The sequence below is a fragment of the Orycteropus afer genome, unplaced genomic scaffold (assembly GCF_000298275.1).
Source record: "Orycteropus afer afer isolate SDZICR_OR568_19922 unplaced genomic scaffold, OryAfe1.0 scaffold00397, whole genome shotgun sequence".
Lineage (NCBI taxonomy): Eukaryota > Metazoa > Chordata > Mammalia > Tubulidentata > Orycteropodidae > Orycteropus > Orycteropus afer.
In genome coordinates, this window is record NW_006921984.1 from 2913507 (window position 1) to 2939170 (window position 25664).

Sequence of the window (25664 nt, forward strand, 5' to 3'; positions counted from 1 at the left end):
TGTGCAATCCTTCTGCCTAGTCCGCCATCTTGCCGGAATTCGGCACATTGACATTTTAACACTATGGAGTTTTCTGTTCCATGAACATGGTATAAATATCTCCTTTTAATGTTTCTCAATAGTATATTATAGTTTTCAATGTGTGTCTTGCACATAATTTTATGAAATATATCCCTAAAGTATTTTATAACTTTTGATGCTATTGTATTTGAATTTTTGTTGTTAGTTTATAGAAATTAAATGGATTTTTGTCTATTATCCTGTTTCTTATCATCTTTTTAAAATTCATTTATTAGTTGCAGGACTATTTTGGGAAATATATTTGGATTTTCTGCATAAATCCACCAGTTGTCTGTCAATTTGTCATACTGTGTGGCATGTGTGTTACTGTGAGGCCAGAGGTTATACCACTGGTATTTCAAATATCGGCAGGGTCACTCTGGTGGACAGGTTTTGCTGAATCTTCCAACCTAAGGCTGGGAAGAAGGACGGGGCTATCCACTTCTGAAAAAATTGGCCACTGAAACCTTATGAATAGCAGTGTAAAGCAAATCTGAAATATTACTGGAAAACTTTATGAATAGCCCTGAAACATTGTCTGATATAGTGCCTGAAGATGAATCCCTCAGGTTGGAAGGCATGCAAAATACAACTGGGAAAGAGCTGCCTCTTCAATGTAGAGTCAACCTTAATGACACAGATGGAGTAAAACTCTGGCAACCTTCGTTTGGTGATGGGGCACGACACAAAATGGGAAGAAACAGCTGCAAGGATTCATTAGTAATCGGAATGTGGAATGTACGAAGTATGCATCTAGGCAAATTGGATGTTGTAAAAAATGAAATGGGACATGTAAAGATTGATATCCTAGGCATTCCACCCAAAAACCCACTGGCGTCGAGTTGGATCCGACTCACAGGGACCCCTCTTTGTGTTTTCAAGGCAGTATCTCTACAGAAGTAGATTGCCCAGTCTTCCTTCCAAGGAGTGGCAGGTTTGAACCACCAGCCTTCTGGTTAGCAGTCAAATGCCTTCGGCACTATGCCTTAGTGAGCTAAAATGGACTGGTATTGGGCATTTTGAGTCAGACAATCATATGGTTTACTATGCCAGGAATGACAAATTGATGTGGAAGACATTACTTTCATTGTCAAAAATGTTTCAAGATCTGTCCTGAAGTACAGTGCTGTCAGTGATAGGATACTATCCATATGCTTATAAGAGACCAGTTAATATAACTATTATTCAAATTTGCTCACCAACCACCAAAGCTAAAGGTGAAGAAATGGAAGATTTTTTACCAGTTTCTTCAGTCTGAAATTGACCAAAAATGTAATCTATATGTATTTATAATTATTGGTGATTGGAATGAGAAAGTTGGAAACAAAGAAGAATCATTGATAGTTGGAAAACATGGCCTTGGTGTTAGAAATGATGCCAGAGATTGCTTGATAGAATTTCGCAAGACTAATGACTTGTTTATTGCAAATACTTTTTTCAACAACATGAATGGTGACTATACACATGGACCTCACCAGATGAAATACACAGAGATCAAACTGACTACATCTGTGGAAAGAGGTGATGGAGAAGTTCAATATCATCAGTCAAAACAAGACCAGGAGCTGACTGTGGAACAGATCATCAGTTTGCTCATATTCAAGTTCAAGTTGAAGCTGAAGAGAATTAAAGCAAGTCCACAAAAGCTAAAATACGACCTTTGTGTATATCCCACCTGAATTTAGAGACCATCTGAAGAATAGATTTGACGCATTGAACACCAATGACTGCAGACCAGAGGAGTGGTGGGATGACATCAAGAGCATCATACATGAAGAAAGCAAAAGGTCATTAAGAAGACAAGAAAGGAAGAAAAGACCAAAATGAATGTCAGAAGAGACTCTGAAACTTGATTTTGAACAGATGGTAGCTAAAGTGAAAGGAAGATTACGCTGAAATGAAAGAACTGAACAGAAGATTTCAAAGGGCAGCTTGAGAAGACAAAATAAAGTATAATGAAACATGCAAAGACCTGGAGTTAGAAAACCAAAAGGGAAGAACACACTTAGCATTTCGTAAGCTGAAAGAGTTGAAGAAAATATTCAAGTCTTGAATTGCAATATTGAAGGATTCTTAAAATGCCATGGACTGCCAGAATGAAAAATCTGTCCTGGAAGAAGTGAAGCTGGAATGCTCCTTGGAAGTGAGAATGGCCAGATTTCGTCTTACCTACTTTGGTCATGTTGTCAGAAGGGACTAGTTCCTCTAGAAGGCTATTGTGCTTGGGAAAGTGGAAGGTCAAAGAAGAAGGGGAAGACCCTCAATGAGATTGACACTGTAACTATGATGATGGACTCAAGCGTAGCAAGGATTATGAGAATGGTGCAGGACCAGAAAGTGTTTCATTCTGTTGTACATGGGTTGCTATGAGTAGGAATCGACTCAGTGGCACCTATCAACAACAACAACATAAATCAACTTCAAAAAAGACAGTTTTACTTTTTTCTTTCCTATCTGCATGCCTTTTATTTCTTTATCTCACTATATTGCCTTCTTACACTTATTGTACATTGTTTAGTGTCAGTGAATATAGTGGGAACATCCTTGCCTTTTCTCTTGATCTTAAACTCAAAAGCAGAACAAACTCGCTGCCATCGAGTCGATTTCTACTCATAGCAACCCCCATTGGGTTTCTGAGGTGGTATCTCTATGGAAGTAGATTGCGCAGCGTTCCTTCTGAGGTATGGCTGGTGGGTTTGAACCACTATCCTTCTGGTTAGCAGTCAGATGCTTTAGGCACTACGCCACCAGAGCTCCTTTCTCTTCACCTTTGTTGTTGTTGTTGTTATTTGCTGTTGAGTTGGACCTGACTCATAGCGACCCCCCTTTGGGTTTCTGAGGCAGTATCAATACGGAAGTAGATTGCCCAACCTTCCTTCTGAGGAGTGGCTGGTGGGTTTGAACCGCCAGCCTTCTGGTTAGCAGTCAAATGCCTTAGGCATGACGCTACCAGAGCTCCTTCTCTTGACCTTAGTGGATGGCAGTTCAATTTTTCATAGATGCCTTTAGTCTGTTGAAAAGTTATTTTCAATTTCTAGTTTGCTGAGAGATTCTTTCATGACTGTATATTGAATTTTGTGAAATACATTTCCTGTATCTCTTGGATTATCATATAGTTTTTTTCTCCTTTTGTAGTGCAGTAATATGGTGAATGCAGTGATTTGTTTTCAGATGTCAAACAACCTTACATTCTTGGGAAAAAGAGCCTGTATTATGTTGTTAGTTGCCATCAAGTCAGTTCCAACTCATTGTGGCCCCATTTGTGTGCAGTAGAACTCCATGGAGTTTTCAAAGCTGCGCCCTTTTGGAAACAGCCAGGTCTGTCTTCCAAGGTGCCTGGGGGTGGGGGAAGGGAGTGGTTCATATGCTCAACCTTTCAACTAGGTAGTCAGGCCTTGTTCTACCCGGAGACATTTCTGGTTTCTGTTTGTTAAAATTTGTTAAGGATTTTTGATATTGAGACATATTCATCAGTAGTTTGGCTTTTTTTTTTTTCCCCCTTATCATGTTTTTTTCTGGGCTGTATTGCTGGCTTTATGAGTTGGGAAGTCTCCCTTTCCAAGTCATCCCCTTTCCTCATAAGAACCGCCTTCCTAAGATTACTTCCTTGCCTCCTTCATATTTTTAAGCGCTTTCCTTTTTATTTCCCGGAAGTCAGAGTGCTGATCTACTAGATCTCAGATCTTCCACTCAGGGTGGGACTCTCTTTCTGGGGGTGACTTTATCTGTGTTTACTCCAACAGGATCCTTATTCCCTTCTTCTTTTTTCCTTAATGGACATGGTAGTCTCCACCAGAGTCTCTCCACTGCTTAGGCTCTGGAGCTGGGTCTGATTTTTGGGGTTTCTCTCCTTATTAGAAATGTGAAGTCACTGGGCAGTGAGGTAGGCTAGCAGGCTTAAGGGAAGCTGGCATTTGACGGTCGTCCATAGTGTGTGAATAGGTCAGAGAACCAGGTGAGTCAGAGGTGGGTGGGTGAAACTTTATTGTTCTTTGCCTAGCACTTACTTTGGATATACAGGTGTCCTTCTAGAAATTGGTAGTGGAAGTGATCTTTGAAAATGCAAGCCGGTTGTCTAACCGTAAATCCTTTAGGATTCAGAAGAAATACCTGCATACACTGAACTGAGCAGAGTGCATTTGCCCGTCGCTTCATTCATATTTAAAAAATAATTTTTAGAATACAGTTTCTAGGACAAGCCTTTAATACTTTGAAAAACTTGCATCTTTAGACTCAGTATATTGCTAATGCTCTCAGAGTCTCTGTTTGGAACTCTCCATAGAAAGACCCCTAGGGTTCATTGGATTTTTAAGTTTTAATCCAGCTTCCCATTTGTGTCAGCGCATCAATTCTTTGGGTTTCGGAACTAGTAGTATTTATGGTATTTTATTTTAAAACAGTTTTTGGTTGGATCGGAATTTTTTTAAGAATCACTTTCTAAATATACTTAGGGTCCTCATGTTGAACAGTGTGAAAAGCCATTTATTTGTGAACAATCTGTTGCTTTTGTAAATGATGTTTTAGCAAACGTTGAGAAGAATGTGCTACCTTACGATCAAGGAGATGGCGACCATCTCGGAGGATGTGATCATTGTCACGAGCAGGTATGTGGATGGGCAGAGCCTGGGCATGGGCAGGTGTGTGGGTGGGCAGGGCCTGGACACGAGCAGGTATGTGGGTGGGCAGAGCCTGGACACGAGCAGATGTGTGGGTGGGCAGGGCCTGGGCACGAGCAGGTGTGTAGACGAGCAGGGCCTGGGCATGGGCAGGGCCTGGACATGAGCCAGGTATGTGGGTGGGCAGAGCCTGGGCTGGGAGATTTATGTATTTAGTGGTATGTTTGTTGTCAGCTTCTTACTGATTTTCCTTTTTGACTCTAAGAAAGCCAATAAGAATTTAAAAGAATGTGATATCTGAAAGTATCTTTTTCTAAAATGTGGCTGTCGTCACCGAAAACCATCCCTATCTTATAAAGCAAGGGAAAAAATTACAAAGATAAGGACAGTGGATTTGATTACATTAAAATAAAATGTAAAAACAGATTCAGTTTCAGTTTTTTTTTTCACATCTTTGATGTGGTGACACCCATGTGAAATTGTTCACTACAGATTAATAAGTAAGCACAAGTAAGCTTATGCTTAACTGCTTATTGCATAATACACCCCTGCCTGGGATCTTCAGAGCTCTCAAGTGGCCATGTAAGGTATAGCACTTGGTCTCTGTTCACCTGGAAGCAGGGGAAGGAGGGGAGTCAGGAGGAGGAGGACATGGAATGTGTGGCAGCTGCCTCCATGAACAACTGCCTCCTTTATCATGAGACCAGAGGAACTGGATGGTGCCCAGCAACCATTGCTAAACACTTGGATTAAAGATTCTATAGAATAATCCTAACTAAAAGGGGGAAAGTGCAGAACAGAATTTCAAATTCTCATGAACTCCAGATTTTCTGGAGTCATTGGGTCTGCAAGAACCTCCAAAACTGTTGCCCTGAGATAAAAAACCTTAAACCAAAAATATTCCCTGAAGTCTTCCTAAAACCAGATAATAGTTTAGCATAATTAGTAAGGAATGTCTGCTGTGAGCACTGTGCTCTTTCAAGAATTATCGACAACATGGGATCACACCGACAGCAGCAAGTCTAAAGATTAGTTAGAAACCTTAGGAACAGCTAGTTTATGTTCACAAGGGAGGAACAGTTCAGAACAGGAGGGTGAGAATGGTTGCACAACTTGAAGAATGTTGTTAGTGCCATGGAACTGCATGTGCAGAAATTGTTGGGTGTACATTCTGCTGTGTAGATTCTCAACAGTGACAGCAACAGCAAAAATAAATTATTAAAAAAAAACAACTAGTGGCCATCCAAGGCACGACAGTTGGTCTCTATTCACCTGGAAGCAGAGGAAGAAGGAATGTCCAGAATAGGAGAAGGATAATGGAATGTGTGGGTATTTCCTCCATGAACAACTGCCTCCTTTGCCATGAGACCAGAAGAACTGGCTGATGTCTGGCTACTATTGCTGAACATTTTCATCAGAGATTCCATAGAAGAATCCTGATCAAAATGTGGAAAATACAGAACAGAGTTTAAAATTCTCATGACTCCAGATTTCTTGGACCCATGATGTTTGGATGAACTACCGAAACTATTGCCCTGAGATGATCTTAAACCAAAAATACCCCCTGAAGTCTTCTTCAAACCTAGCAATGTTTAGCTCACTTCATCAAGAATGTCACCCTTGAACACCACGCTCTTTTAAGGGTATCCATATGAGATCAAATTGACAACAACAGCTTTGACAGATTAAATAGGAACCCTAGGGGCGTGAGTTTATGTTAACGGAGGAGGAGCAACTCAGAAAAAAGGTGAGAGGAGTTGCACAAATTTCATCATTGTCACTGAGTGGCACGTGTGGAAACTGTTGGATTGGAGTATGGTCTGTTGTCTATAGTTTCAACAATAACAAAATAACATTTTAAAAATCATCTTAAAAAACCCAATTAACTGCTTTACAAAAAAGAAAGGAATCAGAGATAGTATATCTAGACTGTGTCCAGTGATGTTGGCTGCAGAGCTTTTTCTACCAGCAAAAGGGATCCAACAACTTAGTTGTGTGACGTTGTTTAAAATTATTGAGTTAATGGTGTTACATCATCCCATGAGATATAGGAAGCTTTTGAAAATGTTTTCAAGGCATCTTTAACAACATGGAAAAGTCACTAATGTGCTGACTGAGGTTGGATTCCAGAATGTGTTCTATATAATCTTCCTTTAAAAATACTTTATGAATGCATAGTGAGAGATTTGGGTGGAAATACACTGATAGACTACTGGTGGCTTATACCTGGTGCTTGGGATCGTGGCTAATAGTTATTTTCTTTGAACTTTTGGATAATTTCCAAATGTCCTAGAATGAGTGTGTGCCATTTGTAGTTCAGAAATAGGTAATACATGTTATTTTAAAAAATAGTTGCTTTCTAATTTGTCAGCTGGAACTTGTTTAGGTGAATCTGGTTTTTGTACAACAAAAGACATGTTTGGAGCAGGGCACTTATGTTTAAATAGCCACTTGTGTTGAATGTCGTTTCCATTAGGGATGCTTCCAGCTGAAAGTAACTGAAAACAGTGACCAACACACAACGGGAGTGGATTTTTTTCCTGTATAGCAGAAGTCTAGAGGCAGGGAGGTGGTGGTGGGAGTTCAGTAGTTCAGCTGTGACAGGGCTGGTGTCTCTGGAATTCTTTCTGATGTTCTCACGTAAAGTAGGTGTCTGAATTTCTGGCCACATCCCATAATCAGGGTAAATGGGGGCATGGGAAGAAGGGCCTGTTTTATCAGGAAGGTAGTGGCTTTACCCAAAGCTGTTTTGAGATTCCGATTGGCAGGCCTGTATTATGTGACTTTCCTTACTTAGCTGGACAGTGGGCCAGGAGAGGTCGCTGTGAATTGAACCAACTCAGTCGCAGTGATTTTTTGGTTCAGTGTTAGGGCAGGCAAGAGGGAGTGGGGTGAAGTCAGTTAACCCCTCTCTGCCACAAGAAAGAAACAGAAAATCTTTAGTTAGATTCCCAGATTCATAAAATATTTGAGAAATTTAATAGTAGGTTAATCAACTGTTGATGATTGAGGGTGGTTTTTATTTATTTATTTATTTTTGGCTGCTAATGTCCTCTGAGTCTCAGTAGACCAGCCTTGTGTCATGGTTTGTTTCATTTTCAGCAATTAATAGATGTGGTAGGCAGTACATTGCCTGCCCCCCTGCCAAGATGTCCACATACTGCCCCCAAGTTCTGTGAATATGTTACACTATGTGGCAAAGGAAAGTTCAAGTTGCTAATTAGCAGATAGGGATCTTATCCTGGATTATACATGTGGGTCCAATGCCAGGACGAAACCAAAAACCAAACTGCTCCGTAGGATGTCCAAGGCTGTAATCTTTATGTAAGAAGACTATCACATCTTTCTCTCGTAGAGTGGCTGTTGGGTTTCAACTGCGGACCTTTCACATAGCATCTGAGAGCTTTTAACCACTGTGCCATCAAGGCTCTCTGATATAGAGTACAGCCTAAAAAACTCTGTGGGGTAGTTCTCCTCTGTCATATGGGGCTGATATGAGTTGAAAAACAACAGTACCTAACAACAGTAACTCTGTGTGTGTGTGTGTGTGTGTGTGTGTATACACCAAAAACCCACTGTCATTGAGTTGATTCAGACTCATAGCGACCTCCATTGGGTTCCAAGGCTGTAAATCTCTATGGAAGTAGATTGCCTCATCTTCCTCCCATGGAGCAGCTGGCAGGTTTGAAGCACTGACCTTTTGGTTAGTAGCCCAATGTCTTAGCCACTATGCCACCAGAGTTCTATATATATATGTATGTATGTTTATCTATATTTTTAATTACTGTTTCTCTCTTCTCCCACTAGAATGTAAGCTCTATGAAGGCAAGGGACTCTGTTTTGTTCACCATGATATTCTTTAATATTTAGGACAGTGCCTTATGTAAGATGCTCATTAAATATTTGCTAAGTCAGTAGCTGCATTTTGGTAACTGGGGACCGTTGGGAATTAGCTATGGGTGGACTCCATGGGAGGGAAGGCTTTGGTTGACTCCGTGTTAACTGGCTTTATTTATTTCAGTCTGACTAAGGACATGACTGGAAAGGAAGATGTGTACCGAGCCCCCGCCATCAGGGCTCTCTGCAGGATCACTGATGTGAGTCTTGTTTCTCTGAGGTGATAAAGGGGGACACTGTGTTTATGTAGGTTTAGTTGGACACCACAGTCTGTCTTGTGAATCTTCAGTATATACATGGGAAATGGAACCATCAGGAAGCTGTTGTGTCTGTGAGCTTTTTAATTTTCAGATTGTGTTTCCCCTTTTGTTTATTTTCATTTGTCTCTTCTCTTTATATTGGTAGGGACTGTTGTCATAGGGCACACTGCTTGCAGGCAAACAAAAACTCATTCCAATTTAACTGTCTTATAGGGCTCAGATCTCAGAACTGGGGACACAGCTTGTAGCCATGCCTGAGACCGGTGGGCTACAGGGCGACTGCAGGCAGGCTGCTGCCGGGTTTCTCCGATGGCTCCTGTTGGGGTCCAGCATTTGCCAGACTCGGGCCCTCTAGTCCCAGAGAGAGAGTCTGATCAGCTGCCTGCTGGCTGAGTCCAAGTCAGGTGTTTAACCTTGGCCCAGCGTGTTGTATCAGGAAGGAGGAGGCACCATCCCTTTCTGGGATCTCTGAGTGGGACAAGTTAAAATGGAAGGCCAAGCAAACTGAGTATCTCAGCTGTGTTCATGCCTGGGTATATTTTATGCATATGTTTTCCGTTTTCTCAAGCCAAAGGTTGAGCAGGATCAAGTGAGATAGAAACGCTTCTAGTAAATCTGGATACTGGGGAGTAGAGGAAGTGATTGAATGTTTTTTCTGCTCTGCTGTTTTGTTGTTGTGGTTTTAAGTATTAAAGTGATAGCATAAGACTTGACCGTGCCAGCGCTAGCAGTGAGACTCTTTCCTCCTCTGAGTACTGATTTTGGTCTGTTTACTCAACTTTGTCTGCCACTGCCAACCTACTGCTAAGCTTTTCCCCATTTAAAGTGAAAAATGACTTTATTCCTCTGGGATTTCATGTTGTGGTCTCATTATGGTATTGTATTACCCATTTAATTTCTCATGTATCTAAGATAATCAGGGGTTGCATTTGAATGTTAGGTCCCTTTGGGATCCATGTAAAATACATGTCCTTCACATCAAAAGGAACTTTCAACTCCACTTAGGAATTTCTTTTAAAACAGCTCTCATTGGTTCAGCCTCTGCTCATGCATTTCCTGCACACTGGACCTCTCCACTTGGAAACCCTTTGTTTCATTGTTGAAAAGTTACTTGTCTTTACATGTCATCTGAGATGTCTCCAGTGGAAATCTGTGCCCTCTTTTCTCTCTTCTGCTGCTGGCGTGTTTCTGTTCCATTAAGTGATAATCCTTTTAATGCCTTCTAAATATGTGTATAGAAACAAATGTGTGATTGGGTTTTTGAAATTAATGTGAAGTAATTTTGCATGAAAATGTTTTGCCTCAGCACCTTTTTCTTTATGAATGTTACTAGGGAACAATGTTACAGGCCATTGAAAGATACATGAAGCAGGCCATCGTGGATAAAGTCTCCGGTGTGTCCAGTTCAGCCCTGGTATCTTCCTTGGTGAGTGGAGCAGTAACTGCCTGGTTCTCATGCATGGTGCCCTGTCTTGTTGATACAACAAAGTATTGCTGTGGTTCTTTCACAAATGAAACATTTAAAAAACGTGGATACATCTCTATTACTTTATCCAGTGGTGTGTAGGGCAATTGAAATGGGCAGTTGAAAATGTGAACTTTTCATATGTGGGCAGTATTTGGTAGAGTCCTAAAGTGACCCTGTATACATGGTAAAGAGGGCTGAGGAGGGTCGGGAGTAGAGAAGGAAGTGAAGGTGGAGCTGGTTTTCTTAAGTCTTCCTTTTAGGACCCACGCTTGTACTTCCTGCCTCTCTGTCCCCTGCTCTCCCTGGTGCCCTTCAATCTGGTATCTCTTGCCCTTCTTCTGAATTTCTTCCCAGGAAGTGATCTCTGTTTCAGTAATACCCTTCCTTCTCTCTTTTCATCAAAACAAAAGCCTAGCACGTTGCATTCAGTTGAAGTTGGTGACCATGGTGGCAGGGAGCAGTGCAGCAGAGCATCTGCATCACAGGTGTTCCTGATTCTGCAGCATGTCTGCTAGACTTCTCCCAGACCCTGACCCACTGTCGTCAAGCGGATTCTGACTATAAAAAACCCCACTGTTGTCAAGTGGATTCTGACTCATAGTGACCCGACCAAAGAAACCCCTTTTGTCAAGTTGATTCCAACTTATGGTGACCCTATAAAAAAAACCCCTGACGTCAAGTTGATTCCAACTCATGGCAATCCTATTTAAAAAAAAAAAAAAACAAAAAAACCACAACCCACTGACGTCAAGTCAATTCTGATTTATAATAACCCTATAAAAAACCCACTGTCGTCAAGCCAGATCCAACTCACGGCATCCCTATAGGACAGAATAGTACTGCCTCATAGGGTTGCAGGGTTGTAGTCTTTACAGAAGCAGACTGCCTAATCTTTCTCTCACAGAGTGGTTGGTGAATTTGAACCGCTGACCTTCTGGTTAGCAGCCCAGCACTTTAACCACTGTGGCACCAGAGCGCCTTAGCAACCCTATAACCCACAGCCATTGAGTTGATCCCAACTCATAGCATCCCCCACTGGGTTTCGAAGGCTGTATATCTTTAAGGAAGTAGATTGCATCCTCGTCTCGCAGAGCAGTGGTGGGTTTGAACTGTCAACCTTCTGGTTAGCAGCCAAATTCTTTAACCCACTATGCCACCAGAGCTCTTTAGCAACCCGATAGGACAGAGTAAAATTGCCCCATAGAGTTTCCAAGGCTGCAGAATTTACAGAAGCAGACTGCCACATCTTTCTCCTGTGGAGCGGTGGGTAGGTTTAAACTCCCAACCTTCTGGTTAGCAGCTGAGTGCTTTAACCATTGTGCCATCAAAGTTTCTCAGAGTTTTATAGTAAGAGATATGTTGTACTCTGTTTCTTTCTCCCAGATGGGTCCCTTGGAAGTAAAACCTATAATGTTGACCACAGTTCTGCACCATTCTATTGACTGCACCATTCTATTGACTGTCCTCTTGTTCTTCTCCCTCTCATTCCCTTTACACACCCCTCCCAGCCCACAGGCATATACTCACCTTTGCTAAGGCGTCTCCGAGGAGGTCTTTCTTTTTAATTGGTTGCCCCAGGAGTAGAGATTTGCAGTAGACTTACGAAGCTACAGCATTGTTTCTTTCTTTTAAAGTTAGAAATAAATACCAACTCGTGTTCCTAAACTTCTAGTGAGTAGGCATTGTGTGATCTCGATTTTTTCTATAATTTAGCACATGATGAAGATCAGCTGTGATGTAGTTAAACGTTGGATCAACGAAGCCCAGGAAGCCGCCTCGAGTGATAATATCATGGTCCAGGTATGTCATCGAATCATATTATGATGTGTCTCAGGATTAGCTTTCCCTAAGCCTGTATTTTCAGAGCAACTTAGTGATTCCCCAGATGAGCGTTAACTGCAGGCAGATTCTGGCATCGGAAATAACCAGTGTGTGCACGTGCTAAGGTAGATATCCTACTGATGGGGGCATGGCTGCCACAGCCCTGAAATTAATGACCCAGAGGAGTGTTCAGGAAGGTTCCTAGGTGGTAGGTTGAGATGCTCATCCCAAAGGCCCTTCATGAAACATTTCAGTCCTTTATTGGAAAAATAATTGGTGTAAAGGGTTGTTCAACTCCAGGCTTCTCAGGGCTTGCTTACAGGCATTATAAACATTACAAAGAGCAAGTTTTACTTTGTGAGAGTTTGGAACTATTTTTCAGGCAGATCTCCATTTCATATGCTTTGGGCTATCCTTTACTAAAAGAAACAAGATTAAATTCTTAACTGGCAAGCTTCTGGAAAGTTCCCCCATTCGTATTTGAGAACATGTTTCTTTTGGCCTCTTTCAGTGTTTATAACTTCTCACAGTAGCATACTCAGTTATGTGGAAACATGTCACTGGCTATTCCCTGCTTACGACATAGCCCCACTTAGGGCCCACTGTTGTGTACATCTTATCATTAGTAGTGTGTACTGTACACAGTGTCGCACTGTGTAATTTGCTGATGTCACCATATCTGTAAATTTATATGTGATGTTTCTAGCCCCCAAAGAGAAATAATGATTGATTTATAGTAAAAGGCAATGGAAATTAAAACTAAAGAATGAGGTATTCAACTTAGGTCAGACCAACTTCTGATGGAGTCATTGGAATGGAACCCTGTGATAAATCCGGGACTACCTGTAGTCATTTTTCCCTTGGAAAACACTCTCATCTGCTAACTCTAGTCATTATTTGATAAATCCGGGACTACCTGTAGTCATTTTTCCCTTGGAAAACACTCTCATCTGCTAACTCTAGTCATTATTTTTACACCAAGTGTCATGTTAATGACACTCGTTAGGCCTACTTTAGATGATTAGTCCTTTAACCACTATGGTGGCCACAGGTGATTTAAAGCCACTGAAAAAGATCTGTAGCATGGTTAAAAGCTTGGGCCTGGGGTAGCACTGTGAGAGCTTGGGCCTGGGGTCCTTCTACTGGGCGTGCCTGGGGCTGTGCGGAGCTACTGGAGCGTCTCCAGCTGGATGCTTCCTCCTCAGTGTTCGTCCGGTCTGGGTTTACAGCTGGGGGTACATAAGAAATGGTTATCCCATCGCTACACTTGAGCCTTTCATGTGCTTAGTTCAGAATGGAAAAGTGCTCCATCTGTATGCATTTGACTTAGGTATCTTTTTATTAAAAGTCTTTTCTCTAGTTCCACATGGTTATGTTTTCGTGTATTTTGTCCTGTTTCTGACGAGCTTTCTGTGTTTGATTCTGTCTCCTGCTCTTTAGTACCACGCACTGGGGGTCCTGTATCACCTTAGAAGGAATGATCGCCTTGCTGTGTCTAAGATGTTGAATAAGTTTACCAAATCAGGACTCAAGTCACAGTTTGCTTACTGCATGCTGATCCGAATTGCCAGTCGCTTACTGAAGGAGACTGAGGAGGGGTAAGTGTCTGCCTTCAACCTGAGATTTTTTTTTTTTTTTTAATTGTGATTTAGGTGAAAGTTTACAGAGCAACTTCCCTTTCCATGCAGCACCTCACATATATTTTGTCTCATAACACTGATTGAAATTTCCCACAATGCAACAGTTCACCTCCCACTGCCTCCCCATAGTCACCTCTTCCCTGTGTCCTTCCTCCATGCACTCCTGCCCCTGGAGCTGTCTCCCTTTGCATACACAGCCCTTCTATTCTCCCATGATTGTTCTCTCCAAGGAGTGTATCTTCCTAATGTAAATGTTCACTTCATATGCCTATCTTTTGTTTGGCTGGAAACCACAGGTGTGGATTCAATTCCAGACCTGAAGGACAACTAGGGGCCATAGTCTCAGTGGTTCCATCAGGCTCTATCAGACCAGCAAACCTGGTCTCCCTTTTTTTTCCCCTAAATGATTTTGAGTTTTGTTCCACATTGTTCTCCCACTCTATCCAGGATCTCCTACGTAGACCCCCCTGAGTGGTTGACAGTGGTAGTTCTTCTGGTCCAGCCTGAGTTCTTTTCCAAGGGCAGATTGATACACCTCATGCTTTGCTCCTTCATGAATGCATTTTTTGGCAGTGCTGACTTTACAGATGTGTTTGATGTTAGTCAAATAAAAAATGTCATGGAGTTTCAAGTAACACTTTTTTTCTTTTTTTAACCCTAATATATGTTCCAGTGTATGTTTTTATGGATTATATTTGCTAATAATCTTAACTCACAAACTGAGTTTTTAAATAAAAATATACCTACAGATCAGATGTTATTCACATAATTGCATGTGGAAGCTGGAAGGGACATTAAGAATCATCTGGCCTTTTATTTTCATAAAAGTGTATGTTGAGGTGCTACATTGGATCGTTTGCTGAAGGTCCTTCTGCTGCTGATTTGCAGATCTGCTGCCAGAGCTCAGCCATCTGATGTCTCATCATAACTGACATTACTCTTTTCAGGTTCTGGCTATGTTCTGAGGTGGAAGTTTGTTTTTCTTGTCTTTCCCTTTCCCTGCAAAATAATGCCAAATTAGTTTTAAAATATGGGTTTAATTAGGTTTATAGGAAAAGGTAAACAAAAATTGATTATACACACAGTAAAGCCTTTGAAAGCGAAACCTGTGTAAGGCAGAAACCTATCAGAGAAGGAAAATGCAAATACTTTCCACTGAAGTGAATGATAAAAAAAGTGGTAAGACTAAACCCTGTCAAGGGGGAAAACTGGCAAGACCTGGAAAAACCAGGCAGTCCTGTCGAGTTCCAGCATTCACAGGTTTCACTGTACATCTCGATACGTTTTTTTTATCTGTCAGCATAAACATCTTAATAATATCTGACATGAATTGAGTATGTGTTTTATACCAGGCACTATGCTTAGCAATTTACAAACATTGCTTTCATTTCATCCTCAAAATACTCTTAAGTGGTAAATGATGTTAGATGGAGTTAAGTAAATTGTTCCATTAAGAGGCAGGTAGTGGAGCCAGTGTACATATTAACCTATGTTAATCTAATTACTGTCACAGTATAAATAGTATTTTCAGGCCTTTCAGGCTGAAGATGACAGTCTGTACACAGCTAATACCGTTCTTCTACAAAATCACAGAAATGGTAGAAAGATATATTAAAGATAACCAAAAAGGGAATGCTTCATGATCCCAAAATGAAGACATTTCATAAACAAATGAAGCAAAAGGAAAACATTAATGATGAGGAGGTAATAGCCACTAGTGGTATAGTGGTCAAAACATTTGGCTGCTAACCAAAAGGTTAGTGGTTCGAACCCACCAGCCACTCTGTGGGAGGAAGATGAGGCAATCAGCTCTGTAAAGCTTTACAGCTTTGGAAACCCTGTAGGCAGTTCTGCTGTCCTATAGGGTTGCTGTGCGTCGGAGTCAATGAGATGGCAGGAGTTTGGTTTACTGAGACTCCAGGAGTGAGGCTGACGTTTCTGTGATGCCATCAGAACCCCTGTGTGCACAAGAGAATTTTCCTGCAAAGGAATATTAACTCACAGACAGGTGAGGAAAGCCCTTGCTGTGTGTGAAAGACAACAAACTCAGCGAATGGAAGAACTTACGCTTGAAGAAATAGAGATAATGGCCTGATCTGAAAGGGACTTTATAGTCTTTTTCTCTTTGTCTTTTTGTTATTGTAGTGAAAATATACATAACAAAGTAAACAACATCTCAATGATTTGGACAGGTACAGTTCAGTGACATGGATTACATTCTTCAAGTAGTACACCCATTCTTGCTATCATTTTCCAAACCATTCCACCACCATTAACATAAACTTAATGCCCCCCAGACAAAAACTCCTCCTTGTCCCCTCCCTCCCACCTCTGGTAACCACTAATGATCTTCTGTTTCTATATGTTTGCTTTTTCCATATAAGAAAAATAATTTAATATTGTTCTTTAGCAATTGACTTACTTCACTCACCATAATGTTTTCAAGGTTCATCCATGTTAGAACTTCATTTCTCTTTATGGCTCAGTAGTATTCCATTTTGTGTATGTCCTGCATCTTGTTTATCCATTCCTCTGTTGATGAACATTTCGGTTGATTCACCTTTTGACTATTATGAAAAGTGCTGCAATGAATATTGGTGTACAGGTTTGTGTTAGTATTCCTACTTTCACTTCTTCTGGGTATATACCTAGGTTTGGGATTACTAGGTTTTGTGAGAGCTCCATGTTCCACTTTCTGAGGAACTGAAAAACTTTTCCACAGTGGCTTTACCATTTTACATTTCCACCAGCAGTGCATGAGGCTTCCACTTTCTCTACAACTTGCAAACACTGTTGTCTTTCGTTTTTTGTTTATTTCTTTTGTTTTTGATCATTGCCATTCTAATTGGGGGTGAAGTGGTGTCTCATTGTGATTTTGATTTGCATCTGTCAGTTTGTCATACTGTGGTGGATTGTGTGTTGCTGTGAGGCAGGAGACTATGCCACTGGTATTTCAGATACCAGCAGGGTCACCCATGGTGGACAGGTTTCAGCGGAGCTTCCAGACCAAGACTGGGAAGAATGATAGGGCTATCCAATTCTGAAAAAAGTGGCCAGTGAAAACCTTGTGAATAGCAGTGAAACCTTGTATGATATATTACTAGAAGACTTTATGAATAGCCCTGAAACATTGTGTGATACAGTACTAGAAGATGGGCCCCCCAGGTTGGAAGTCACTCAAGATACGTCTGGGGAAGAGCAGCCTCCTCAACGTGGATGTGGATGGACTGAATCTTTCAGGACCTCCATCTGCTGATGGGGCAGACTCAAAATGGGAAGAAACAGCTGCAAACATTCATTAATAATCAGAACATGGAATGTACAGAGTATGAATTTAGGAAAATTGGAAGTTGTCAAAAATGAAATGGAACACATGAAGATTGATATTCTTGGCATTAGTGAGTAAAATGGACTGGTATTAGCCATTTTGAATCAGACAATCATATCATCTACTATGCCAGGAATGACAAATTGAAGAGGAATGGCATCACATTCATCTTCAAAAGGATGATGAAGATCTATCCTGATCTATCAAGATCTATCCTGAAGTACAGGATAGATGCTGTTAGTGATAGGATAATATCGATACACCTGCAGGGAAGACCAGTTAACACTACTGTTATTCAAATTTATGCACCAACCACTAAAGCTAAAGATGAAGAAATTGAAGATTTTTAGCAACTTCTGCAGTCTGAAATTGACCAAACATGTAACTAAGATGTACTGATTATTACTGGTGATTGAAATATGAAAGTTGGAAACAAAGTAAAATCACCAGTAGTTGGAAAACATGGCTTTGGTGATAGAAATGGTGCCGAAGATCTCATGACAGAATTTTGTAAGACTAACAGCTTATTCATTGCGGATTCCTTTCTTCAACAACATAAATGGCTGTTGTACATGTAGACCTTGCTAGATGGAATACATAGGAATCAGATCGACTACATCTGTGGAAGGAAGCAATGGAGAAGCTCAATATCTTCAGTCAAAACAAGGCCAGGAGCTGACTGTGGAACAGACAATCAGTTGCTCATATGCAAGTTCAAGTTGAAGCTGAAGAAAATTAAAACCAGTCCATGAGAACCAAAATATGACCTTGATTATATTCCACCTGAGTTTAGAGACCATCTGAAGAACAGATTGACACATTGAACACCAGTGACTGAAAACCAGACCAGTTTTGGATGGAATGACATCAGCAACATCATATGTAAAGAAAGGAAGTGGTCATTAAAAGGCAGGAAAGGAAAAAAAGACCAAAATGGATGTCAGAAGAGACTTTGAGACTTGCTCTTGGATGGAGAGTAGCTAAAGCAAAAGGGGGAAATGACAGAATAAGCAAGCTGAACAGATTTCAAGGAGTAGCTCGAGAAGACAAAGTTAATTACTATAATGAAATGTGCAAAGACCCAGAGTTAGAAAGCCAAAATGGAAGAACATGCTTGGCGTTTCTCAAGCTGAAAGAACTGAAGAAAAAATTCAAGACGAGTTGTAATATTGAAAGATTCTATGGGCAGAATATTGAATGATGCAGGAAGCATCAAAAGAAGATGGAAGGAATATACAGAGTCACTGAATCAAAAAGAATTGGTCAGTGTTCATCTATTTCAGGAGGTGGCATATGATCGAGAACCAATGGTATTGAAGGAAGAAGTCAAAGCTGCACTGAAGGAATCGGTGGAAAACAAGGCTCCAGGAATTGATAGAATGCCTGTTGAGATGTTAAAACAAATGGATGCCCCTCTGGAGGCACTCACTCAGTTATGCCAAGAGATTTGGAAGACAGCTACCTGGCCAACTGACTGGAAGGGATCTATATTTGTACTCATTCCATGGTAAGACGATCCAACAGAATGTGGAAATCATTGAACAATATTATTAATATCACATGCAAGTAAAATCTTGCTGAAGATAATCCAAAAATGGTTGCAGTAGTATATGGACAGGGAACTTTCAGAAATGCAAGCTGAATTCAGAAGAGGACGTGGAACAAGGAATATCATTGCTGATGTCGGATCTTGGCTGAAAGCAAAGAATACCAGGAAGATATTTACTTGTGTTTTATTGACTATGCAAAAGCATTCAACACAATCATAACAGATTGTGGATAACGTTGAGAAAGATGGGAATTCCGATACACTTGACTGTACTCATGAGGAACCTGTACAGAGACCAGAAGGTTACTGTTCATACAGAACAAGGGGATACTGCATGGTTTAAAATCAGGGAGTGTGTGCATCAGGTTGTATCCTTTTGCCATACTTACTCAATCTGTATGCTGAGCAAATAATCTGAGAAGCTGGACAACATGAAGAAGAATGTGGCATCAGGATTGGAGGAAGGGTGATTAACAACCTGTGATACTCAGGCTACATGACCTTGCTTGCTGAAAATGAAGATGACTTGAAGCACTTCTTGATGAAGGTTAAAGACTACAGTCTGCAGTGGATTATATCTCAACATAAAGAAAGCAAAAATCCTCACAACTGGACCAATAAGAAACGTCATGATAGATGGAGAGAAGATTAAAGTTGCCAGTGATTTCATTTTACTTGGATCCACAGTCAACACCCGTGGAAGCAGCAGTCAGAAAATCAGACATTTTATTGCACTGGGCAAATCTGCTGGAAAAGGTGCTCCTGACCCAAGTAATGCCTAAGGCATCTGACTGCTAACCAGAGGCTGGCAGTTCAAACCCACCAGCCACTACTCGGAAAGAAGACTGGGCAATCTACTTCTGTAGAGATGCCACCTTGGAAACCCAAGGAGGGGTAGCTATGAGTTGCAATCGACTTGATGGCAGTGAGTTTGGATTTTTTTTTTTTTTTTTGGTTTTCATATGCATGTAAAATCTGGACCATGAATAAGGAAGACTAGGAGCTCTGTTGGCATAGTGCCTAAGGCATTTGATAGCTAATCAGAAGGCTGGTGATTCAAACCCACCAGTCACTCCTCAGAAGGAGGATTGGGCAATCTACTTCTGTAGTCATAGCACCTTGGGAACCCAAGGAGGGGTTGCTGTGAGTCGGATCTGACTTGACAGCAATGAGTTTGGTGATTTTTAGAGAATTGATGCCTTTGAATAATGGTGTTGGTGAAGAATACTGAAAATACCACGGACTGCCAGAAAAGCAAACAAATCAATCTGTGCTGGAAGAAGTGCAGCCAGAATGCTTCTTGGAAGCAAGAATGGCCAGACTTTGTCTCACATACTTTGGTCATGTAATTGGAAGGGACCATTCCCTGGAGAAGGATATCATGCTTGGTAAAGTAGACGGTCAGCAAAAAAATGGAAGACCCTTAACGGGATGGATTGACACAGTGGCTGCAAGGATGGGCTCATTTGTAGCAAGGATTGTGAGGTGGACGCAGGACTGCACAGTGTTTCATTCTGTTGTACACAGGATTGTGCTGAGTCATAGCTGAATTGATGGCACCTAACAGCAACAACCCCCTAGTTAGTGGTTATCCTGCCTCCCCACCCACCCCTGGCAAAGAATATTTCTTTTCTTGTGAAACCCTTTTATTGGCTATTTACAATAGTGATCTTATACAATATTTGTCCTTTTGTGATTAATTTCACTCAGCATAATGGCTTCTAAGATCATTTATGTTAATGAAATGTATTGTAGATTCATTATTACTCTTTAACAATAATGTGTGTAGTATTCTGTTCTATGTATGTACCGTAGTTTGTTGATCCATTCCCCTGTTGAATGGCGTTTAGGTTGTTTGTATGGTTTTGCTGTTGTGAATAGTGCTGCAGTGAACATGGGTGTGCATCTGTCTGTTTGTGTCATGGATCTTATTTCTCTAGGATATATACCTAGTAGTGGGATCGCTGGATCATAGGTATTTTGATTTCCAGCTTTTTAAGGAAGTGCCAGATTGAAAAACTGACTTTTTATTATCGTTGTTATTGCTGTTTTATTGTGATTTGGTTGAAAGTTTACAGAGCAAATTCATTTTCTATTCAGTTCATACACATTTTGTTTCATAACATACACAAGGGGCAAAAGTATGAAAACTTAGGCATAGCCAAAACCTTAAGGGAATGAGTTGTGGAGCCTGGGGTCTCAGGACTGACCACAGCCTTGGGGGGACATCAAAGTCAATTGGCACAACATAGCCCCCAAAGAAAATGTTCTACATTCCATTTTGGGGCAGTGGGTGGGGTCTTAAAAGCTTGCGAGCAGCCATCTAAGTGCAGCTGTTGTTCTCTACCTGTCCAGAACACAGAATAGTGAAGGAAATCAAGGACTCATGGAAACAATTAGTCCAAAGGACTAATGAGTCACCGCGTGAACCTTAGTCCCCATGACTACAGCTAACAACCTCTCTGAAAGGGATCACCTTAGAAGATCCTGGATAGAGTAGGAGAAAAATATGGAACAAAACTCAAAATCATATGAAAGACCAGGTTTACTGGTAGGGTAGAGGCTGAGGGACTCCCTGAGACTATGGCCCTTGGTCACCATTCCATCTTGGAATGGAACTCACCCCCACGGCTCAATTTTCAGCCAAACAATAGACAGGTCTACAAGGTGAACAGTATTACTAAGGAGGTATACACTCCTTAGAACAGTCAACCATTTGAGATCAAAAGGGCAGCATTTGCCCAAGGACAAAATTCAGAAGGTGGGGGGGGGGCAGGTTGGGAAAGGAGGAGGAATGGAAATGAAAATCACAGGGAACAAGTAAGATGGATGAATGAAGTCACATTGAGGGGATTGCAGTCAATGACATGAAACAAAATGTATATGAATTTTTTTTTTTTTTTATTGTGATTTGGGTGAAGATTTACAGAGCAAATTCACTTTCCATACAGCAGTTCACATATACTTTGTCTCATGTCTTTGACCACAGTTTACCACAATGCAACAGCTCCCCTCCCACTTCCTCCCCATAGTTACCTCTTCCCAGTGACCATCCCTCCACACACTCCTGCCCCCTAACCTGTCTCCCTGTGCATAAGCAGCCCTTCTTTCTCCCGTGATTGTTCTCTCCAAGGAGTGTATCTACTTGAGGTAAATGTTCAACTCATATGCCTGTATTTTGTTTGGCTGGAAACCACAGGTGTGGGTTCAATTCCAGACCTGAAGGGCAGGTAGGGGCCATAGTCTCAGTGGTTCCACCAGGCTCTATTGGACCAGCAAACCTGGTCCCCACGTTTTTTTTTTTTTTTTCTCCAAATGATTTTGAGTTTTGTTCCACATTGTTCTTTCTCCCTCTCTGTCAAGGGTCTCCAAATAGATCCCCTTCCAAGTGGATGACAGTAGTAGCCAGGCACCATCTAGTTCTTCTGGTCTCATATTTGTATAAGCTGCAGATCGGATGGTGTACCAGTCGCTAGGACTAATTGTTTCCATGAAGTTTGGTTTTCTTCTGTATATGAATTTTTGAATGGAAAACTGATATGGTCTGTAAACTTTCATCCAAATCATAATAAAAAGGTTGAACAACAACAACAACAAAAAAACCTGTTGGCAGGAGGGAGCAGTTGGCAAACAAACGTGAAAGATGTATATCATTTGCATAAAAATACAGTGTATTCTTTGTTGCATGTTGCTGCTAGAGTCTCTGTTTGGTTAACTGAGTGGTCAGATAATGGTTAGGTAGAGATTGTCTTAATGCTTTAAATCAGTGAGACACCTGCCTTTTTCCAAGAGGCTCTGTGTATGTTGGCATGTGCTTTCCATGCTCCAGCGGTTTACAACTCTGCCTTAGCCTGTACTTCCTGCGTGTGCAGAGCCTCAGAGTAAGCAGAAGAGAGAGGCTGGGATTCTGCAGGTCTTTCTTGGGCACATGCACAGCCCTTCACCGTGTGTATAGCTTTCTAAGTCTCCAGGAGTGTGTCAGAGATTTTCAGAGCTCTGTATCAACATCTCGTTCCCCAGATTTCTCCATTTAAATTTGTCTCCAGCCTCTTGTCTGTTGCAAGTGGCGTTGCCACTGCAGGCAGCTGTGAGTCTAAACAGTTTTTGCTTTTTGTTTGTTTGTTTCTCTTCTTCCTTTTTTCTTTCTTTCTTTTTAAATAAACTTCTTGAGGGTAGGGCTTTTCATGCTGAACAAGTTCTGAGTCAGTCTAATAAAGATGAGCTCTGGGGATGGGGCTCTTTGGGAAACTCCAAACATCCTTCTCTCTCCTGCTGGGTTGCTGTTTTTCAAGGCTCCTGTGGAACTGGAAGAAGGGGGTGGACTGGGGCAAGTTAAAATTCCAGAAAGCTCACTGTTTTCACAGATCAAAAACCACACCAGACTTAACTACCACTGAGTCGAATCTGACTCACAGCGGCCCCTCCATGGGTTTCCAAGGCGGTATCTCTACGGAAGTAGATTGCCCAGTCTTCCTTCTAAGGAGTAGCTGGTGAGTTTGAACCACCAACCTTCTGGTTAGCAGTCACATGCCTTAGGCACTATGCCACCAGCCACCTCCTGTTTTCACAGATATAAACTGTTTTTCTTGAATAAAGACCGCTAGAATTGTTGGAAAGGAGTTCTCGTGATACAGGGTTAAGGCATTTGGCTGCCAACAGAAAGGTTGGTGGTTCAACCCACCAGCTGCTCCCTGGAAAGAAAAGGAGGCAGTTTGCATCTGTAAAGATTTATAGCCTTGGAAACCCAATGGGGGTTACTACAACTCAGTGAGTTTGGGGTTTTGTGGACTTTTTTTGGAGGATTGTTGGAAGCCTTTGGTTAATTTCTTGAGTTCTGAAAAAGTTGATTGTGAAAATTTTGCCAGTCTTCTCGTGACTTTTATGTAAGAGTGGGTTTTCAGAGGCCCTTCCTCTGTGATTTGGAAAGTGCTTCTTGGTGTGTCTGTGTTTTTAACCACCATGGGTACTGTCGCTGTTCTGTTTGATACCTAAATAATGGCCTGTATATATTTATCGGCAGCCACGAGAGTCCACTCTTTGATTTCATTGAGAGCTGCTTGCGAAATAAACATGAGATGGTCATTTATGAAGCTGCTTCAGCTATCATCCATCTTCCTAACTGCACTGCCAGGGAGTTGGCCCCTGCGGTTTCAGGTTAGTTGAGTATTTGCTGGATTGTGTGTGTGTGTTGCTCTAAGTTCTATGGGTCTGCAGAATAGATACTGAGGCTTCTTTTGACCCTTCGTGGTTTGTATAACGCTTGCATCCTGAGATCTCATGCAGGTGGTTTATTTTAGTTGTTTTTACTTTTATTACTTCCTTCTCTCAAGTTACTGTTTGTTTGCATATAAAACTTGAGGAACATTTTACTTAGAAAACATGTAACTTTAATGCCCTAACTTTTCTTTAATGTTTAAAAAGCCTATTTGCTTTCATAACTCTAAATGTTTAGAGGTATATTAACATCTTAATGGGTCTGTTGATTTTTTTTTTTTTTAGAAAAAAGCAGATTTTGTTTTGTATTGATAAAAATTTTTATAACTAAACACAGTGCTCTTTCTCTTTTCATGACACATTTTTCATGTGAGTTTTTGATGCTATGATGTAATCTTATGCATGTTCTGAATATGATTATGCTGTGTTTCAGCTATGTGACAGATGATGAAATGAGCTATGTTCACAATATGGGTTCTTTTTTTTGTTCGTTTTTAGTTCTTCAGCTTTTCTGTAGCTCTCCTAAGCCTGCCTTGAGATATGCAGCTGTGAGGACCTTGAACAAGGTAGGTGTTTCTTTTCTGTTGATTTATACCAGTGACTGATTGAACATATTGAGTGTGAAACACTTTACTTTCTCTCTAAGGTTAATAGAAGTAATATGTAGGTGTCATCTCTACAATACTGCGTTTATATTTGTGGCCTCAAGTATGGCCATTTTTACTGTTAATCAATTGAACAGTATAATTAGTTTCTGATTTCTAACCTCTTTATGGTCAAGAGCCATACTCTCCAATATGGTGGCCATTCACCAAAAAATACCAAAACTACTGCCATCAAGTTAATTCTGACTTATAGTAACCCCCTTTGGGTTTCCAAGGGAGTAAATCTTTACGGAAGTAGATTGCCCAGTTTTCCTTCCGTGGAGTGGCTGGTGGGTTTGAACCACCAATCTTCTGGTTAGCAGTCAAATGCCTTAGGCACTAAGCCACCAGACCGCACATGCTATTTCTATTTAAAATAATTGAAATTCACTTGAAGATTTAGTTTCTCAGTAACACTAGCCCCATTTCATGTGCTCAGCAGCCACATGTGCTGTTTAATGGCTCACATAGTGAACAGTGTGCTCTAGAACATTTCTATCACTGTAGAAAGTTCTCTTGGACAGTGCTGGTCCCCATCAGCACTGTCCAATAAAAACATAATGTGAGCCACATACGTAGTTAAAAATTTTATAGTAGCCACATTAACAAATGTCTTAAAGGTGAAGATACTTTTAACAGTATATTTTGTTTAACCTAATGTGTCTAAGTCATTTCAACATGTAATCAGTATAAAGGTTATTAGAGATTTTTTTTCATATTTCTTTTTCTTTTTTGGGGGGATACCAAGTCTTCAACATCCAGTGTGTATTTCCTGTTTACAGCATATCTCAGTTTGGACCAGCCACCATTCAAGTGTGCATTCGTCACATGTGGCCAATGGTGAATTGATTGGACAGCATTAGTCTAGAGACTACAACAGGGAAATGCAGAATAAATTAACTAACCATCAAACGATTTTCCTTAAGAGTTTAATGTAACAGAAGATGTGTCGTAGGTGTGTATCATCAGTTATTATAAGTTAATTGTACAAACAGTTGGAAGAGAGAGAAGTTTAGAGAAGCTGTGGAAGAAGCCTTTACAGGGCTACTTGAGTTTTATCCTCATCTGGCGTCTTGGAGCCTGATGTGTCTTACCCTTGAGTTTTATCCCTCACATCTGTAGTCTTGGAGCCTGATGTGTCTTACACTTGAGTTTTTCCTCATCTGT

At 41.0% G+C, this 25664-nt stretch overlaps 1 protein-coding gene across 1 annotated transcript in view; it reads left to right on the forward strand.

The window, feature by feature from the left end:
* Positions 1 to 25664, forward strand: part of COPG2 (COPI coat complex subunit gamma 2) — a 99274-nt gene that overhangs the window by 53132 nt on the left and 20478 nt on the right. Inside the window, exons 5-11 of the mRNA XM_007953484.2 lie at positions 4585 to 4664; positions 8698 to 8773; positions 10167 to 10259; positions 12015 to 12101; positions 13563 to 13720; positions 23660 to 23793; positions 24352 to 24419. Of these exons, the coding sequence (XP_007951675.1) occupies positions 4585 to 4664; positions 8698 to 8773; positions 10167 to 10259; positions 12015 to 12101; positions 13563 to 13720; positions 23660 to 23793; positions 24352 to 24419 (696 nt within the window). The remainder of the gene's footprint in view (positions 1 to 4584; positions 4665 to 8697; positions 8774 to 10166; positions 10260 to 12014; positions 12102 to 13562; positions 13721 to 23659; positions 23794 to 24351; positions 24420 to 25664) is intronic.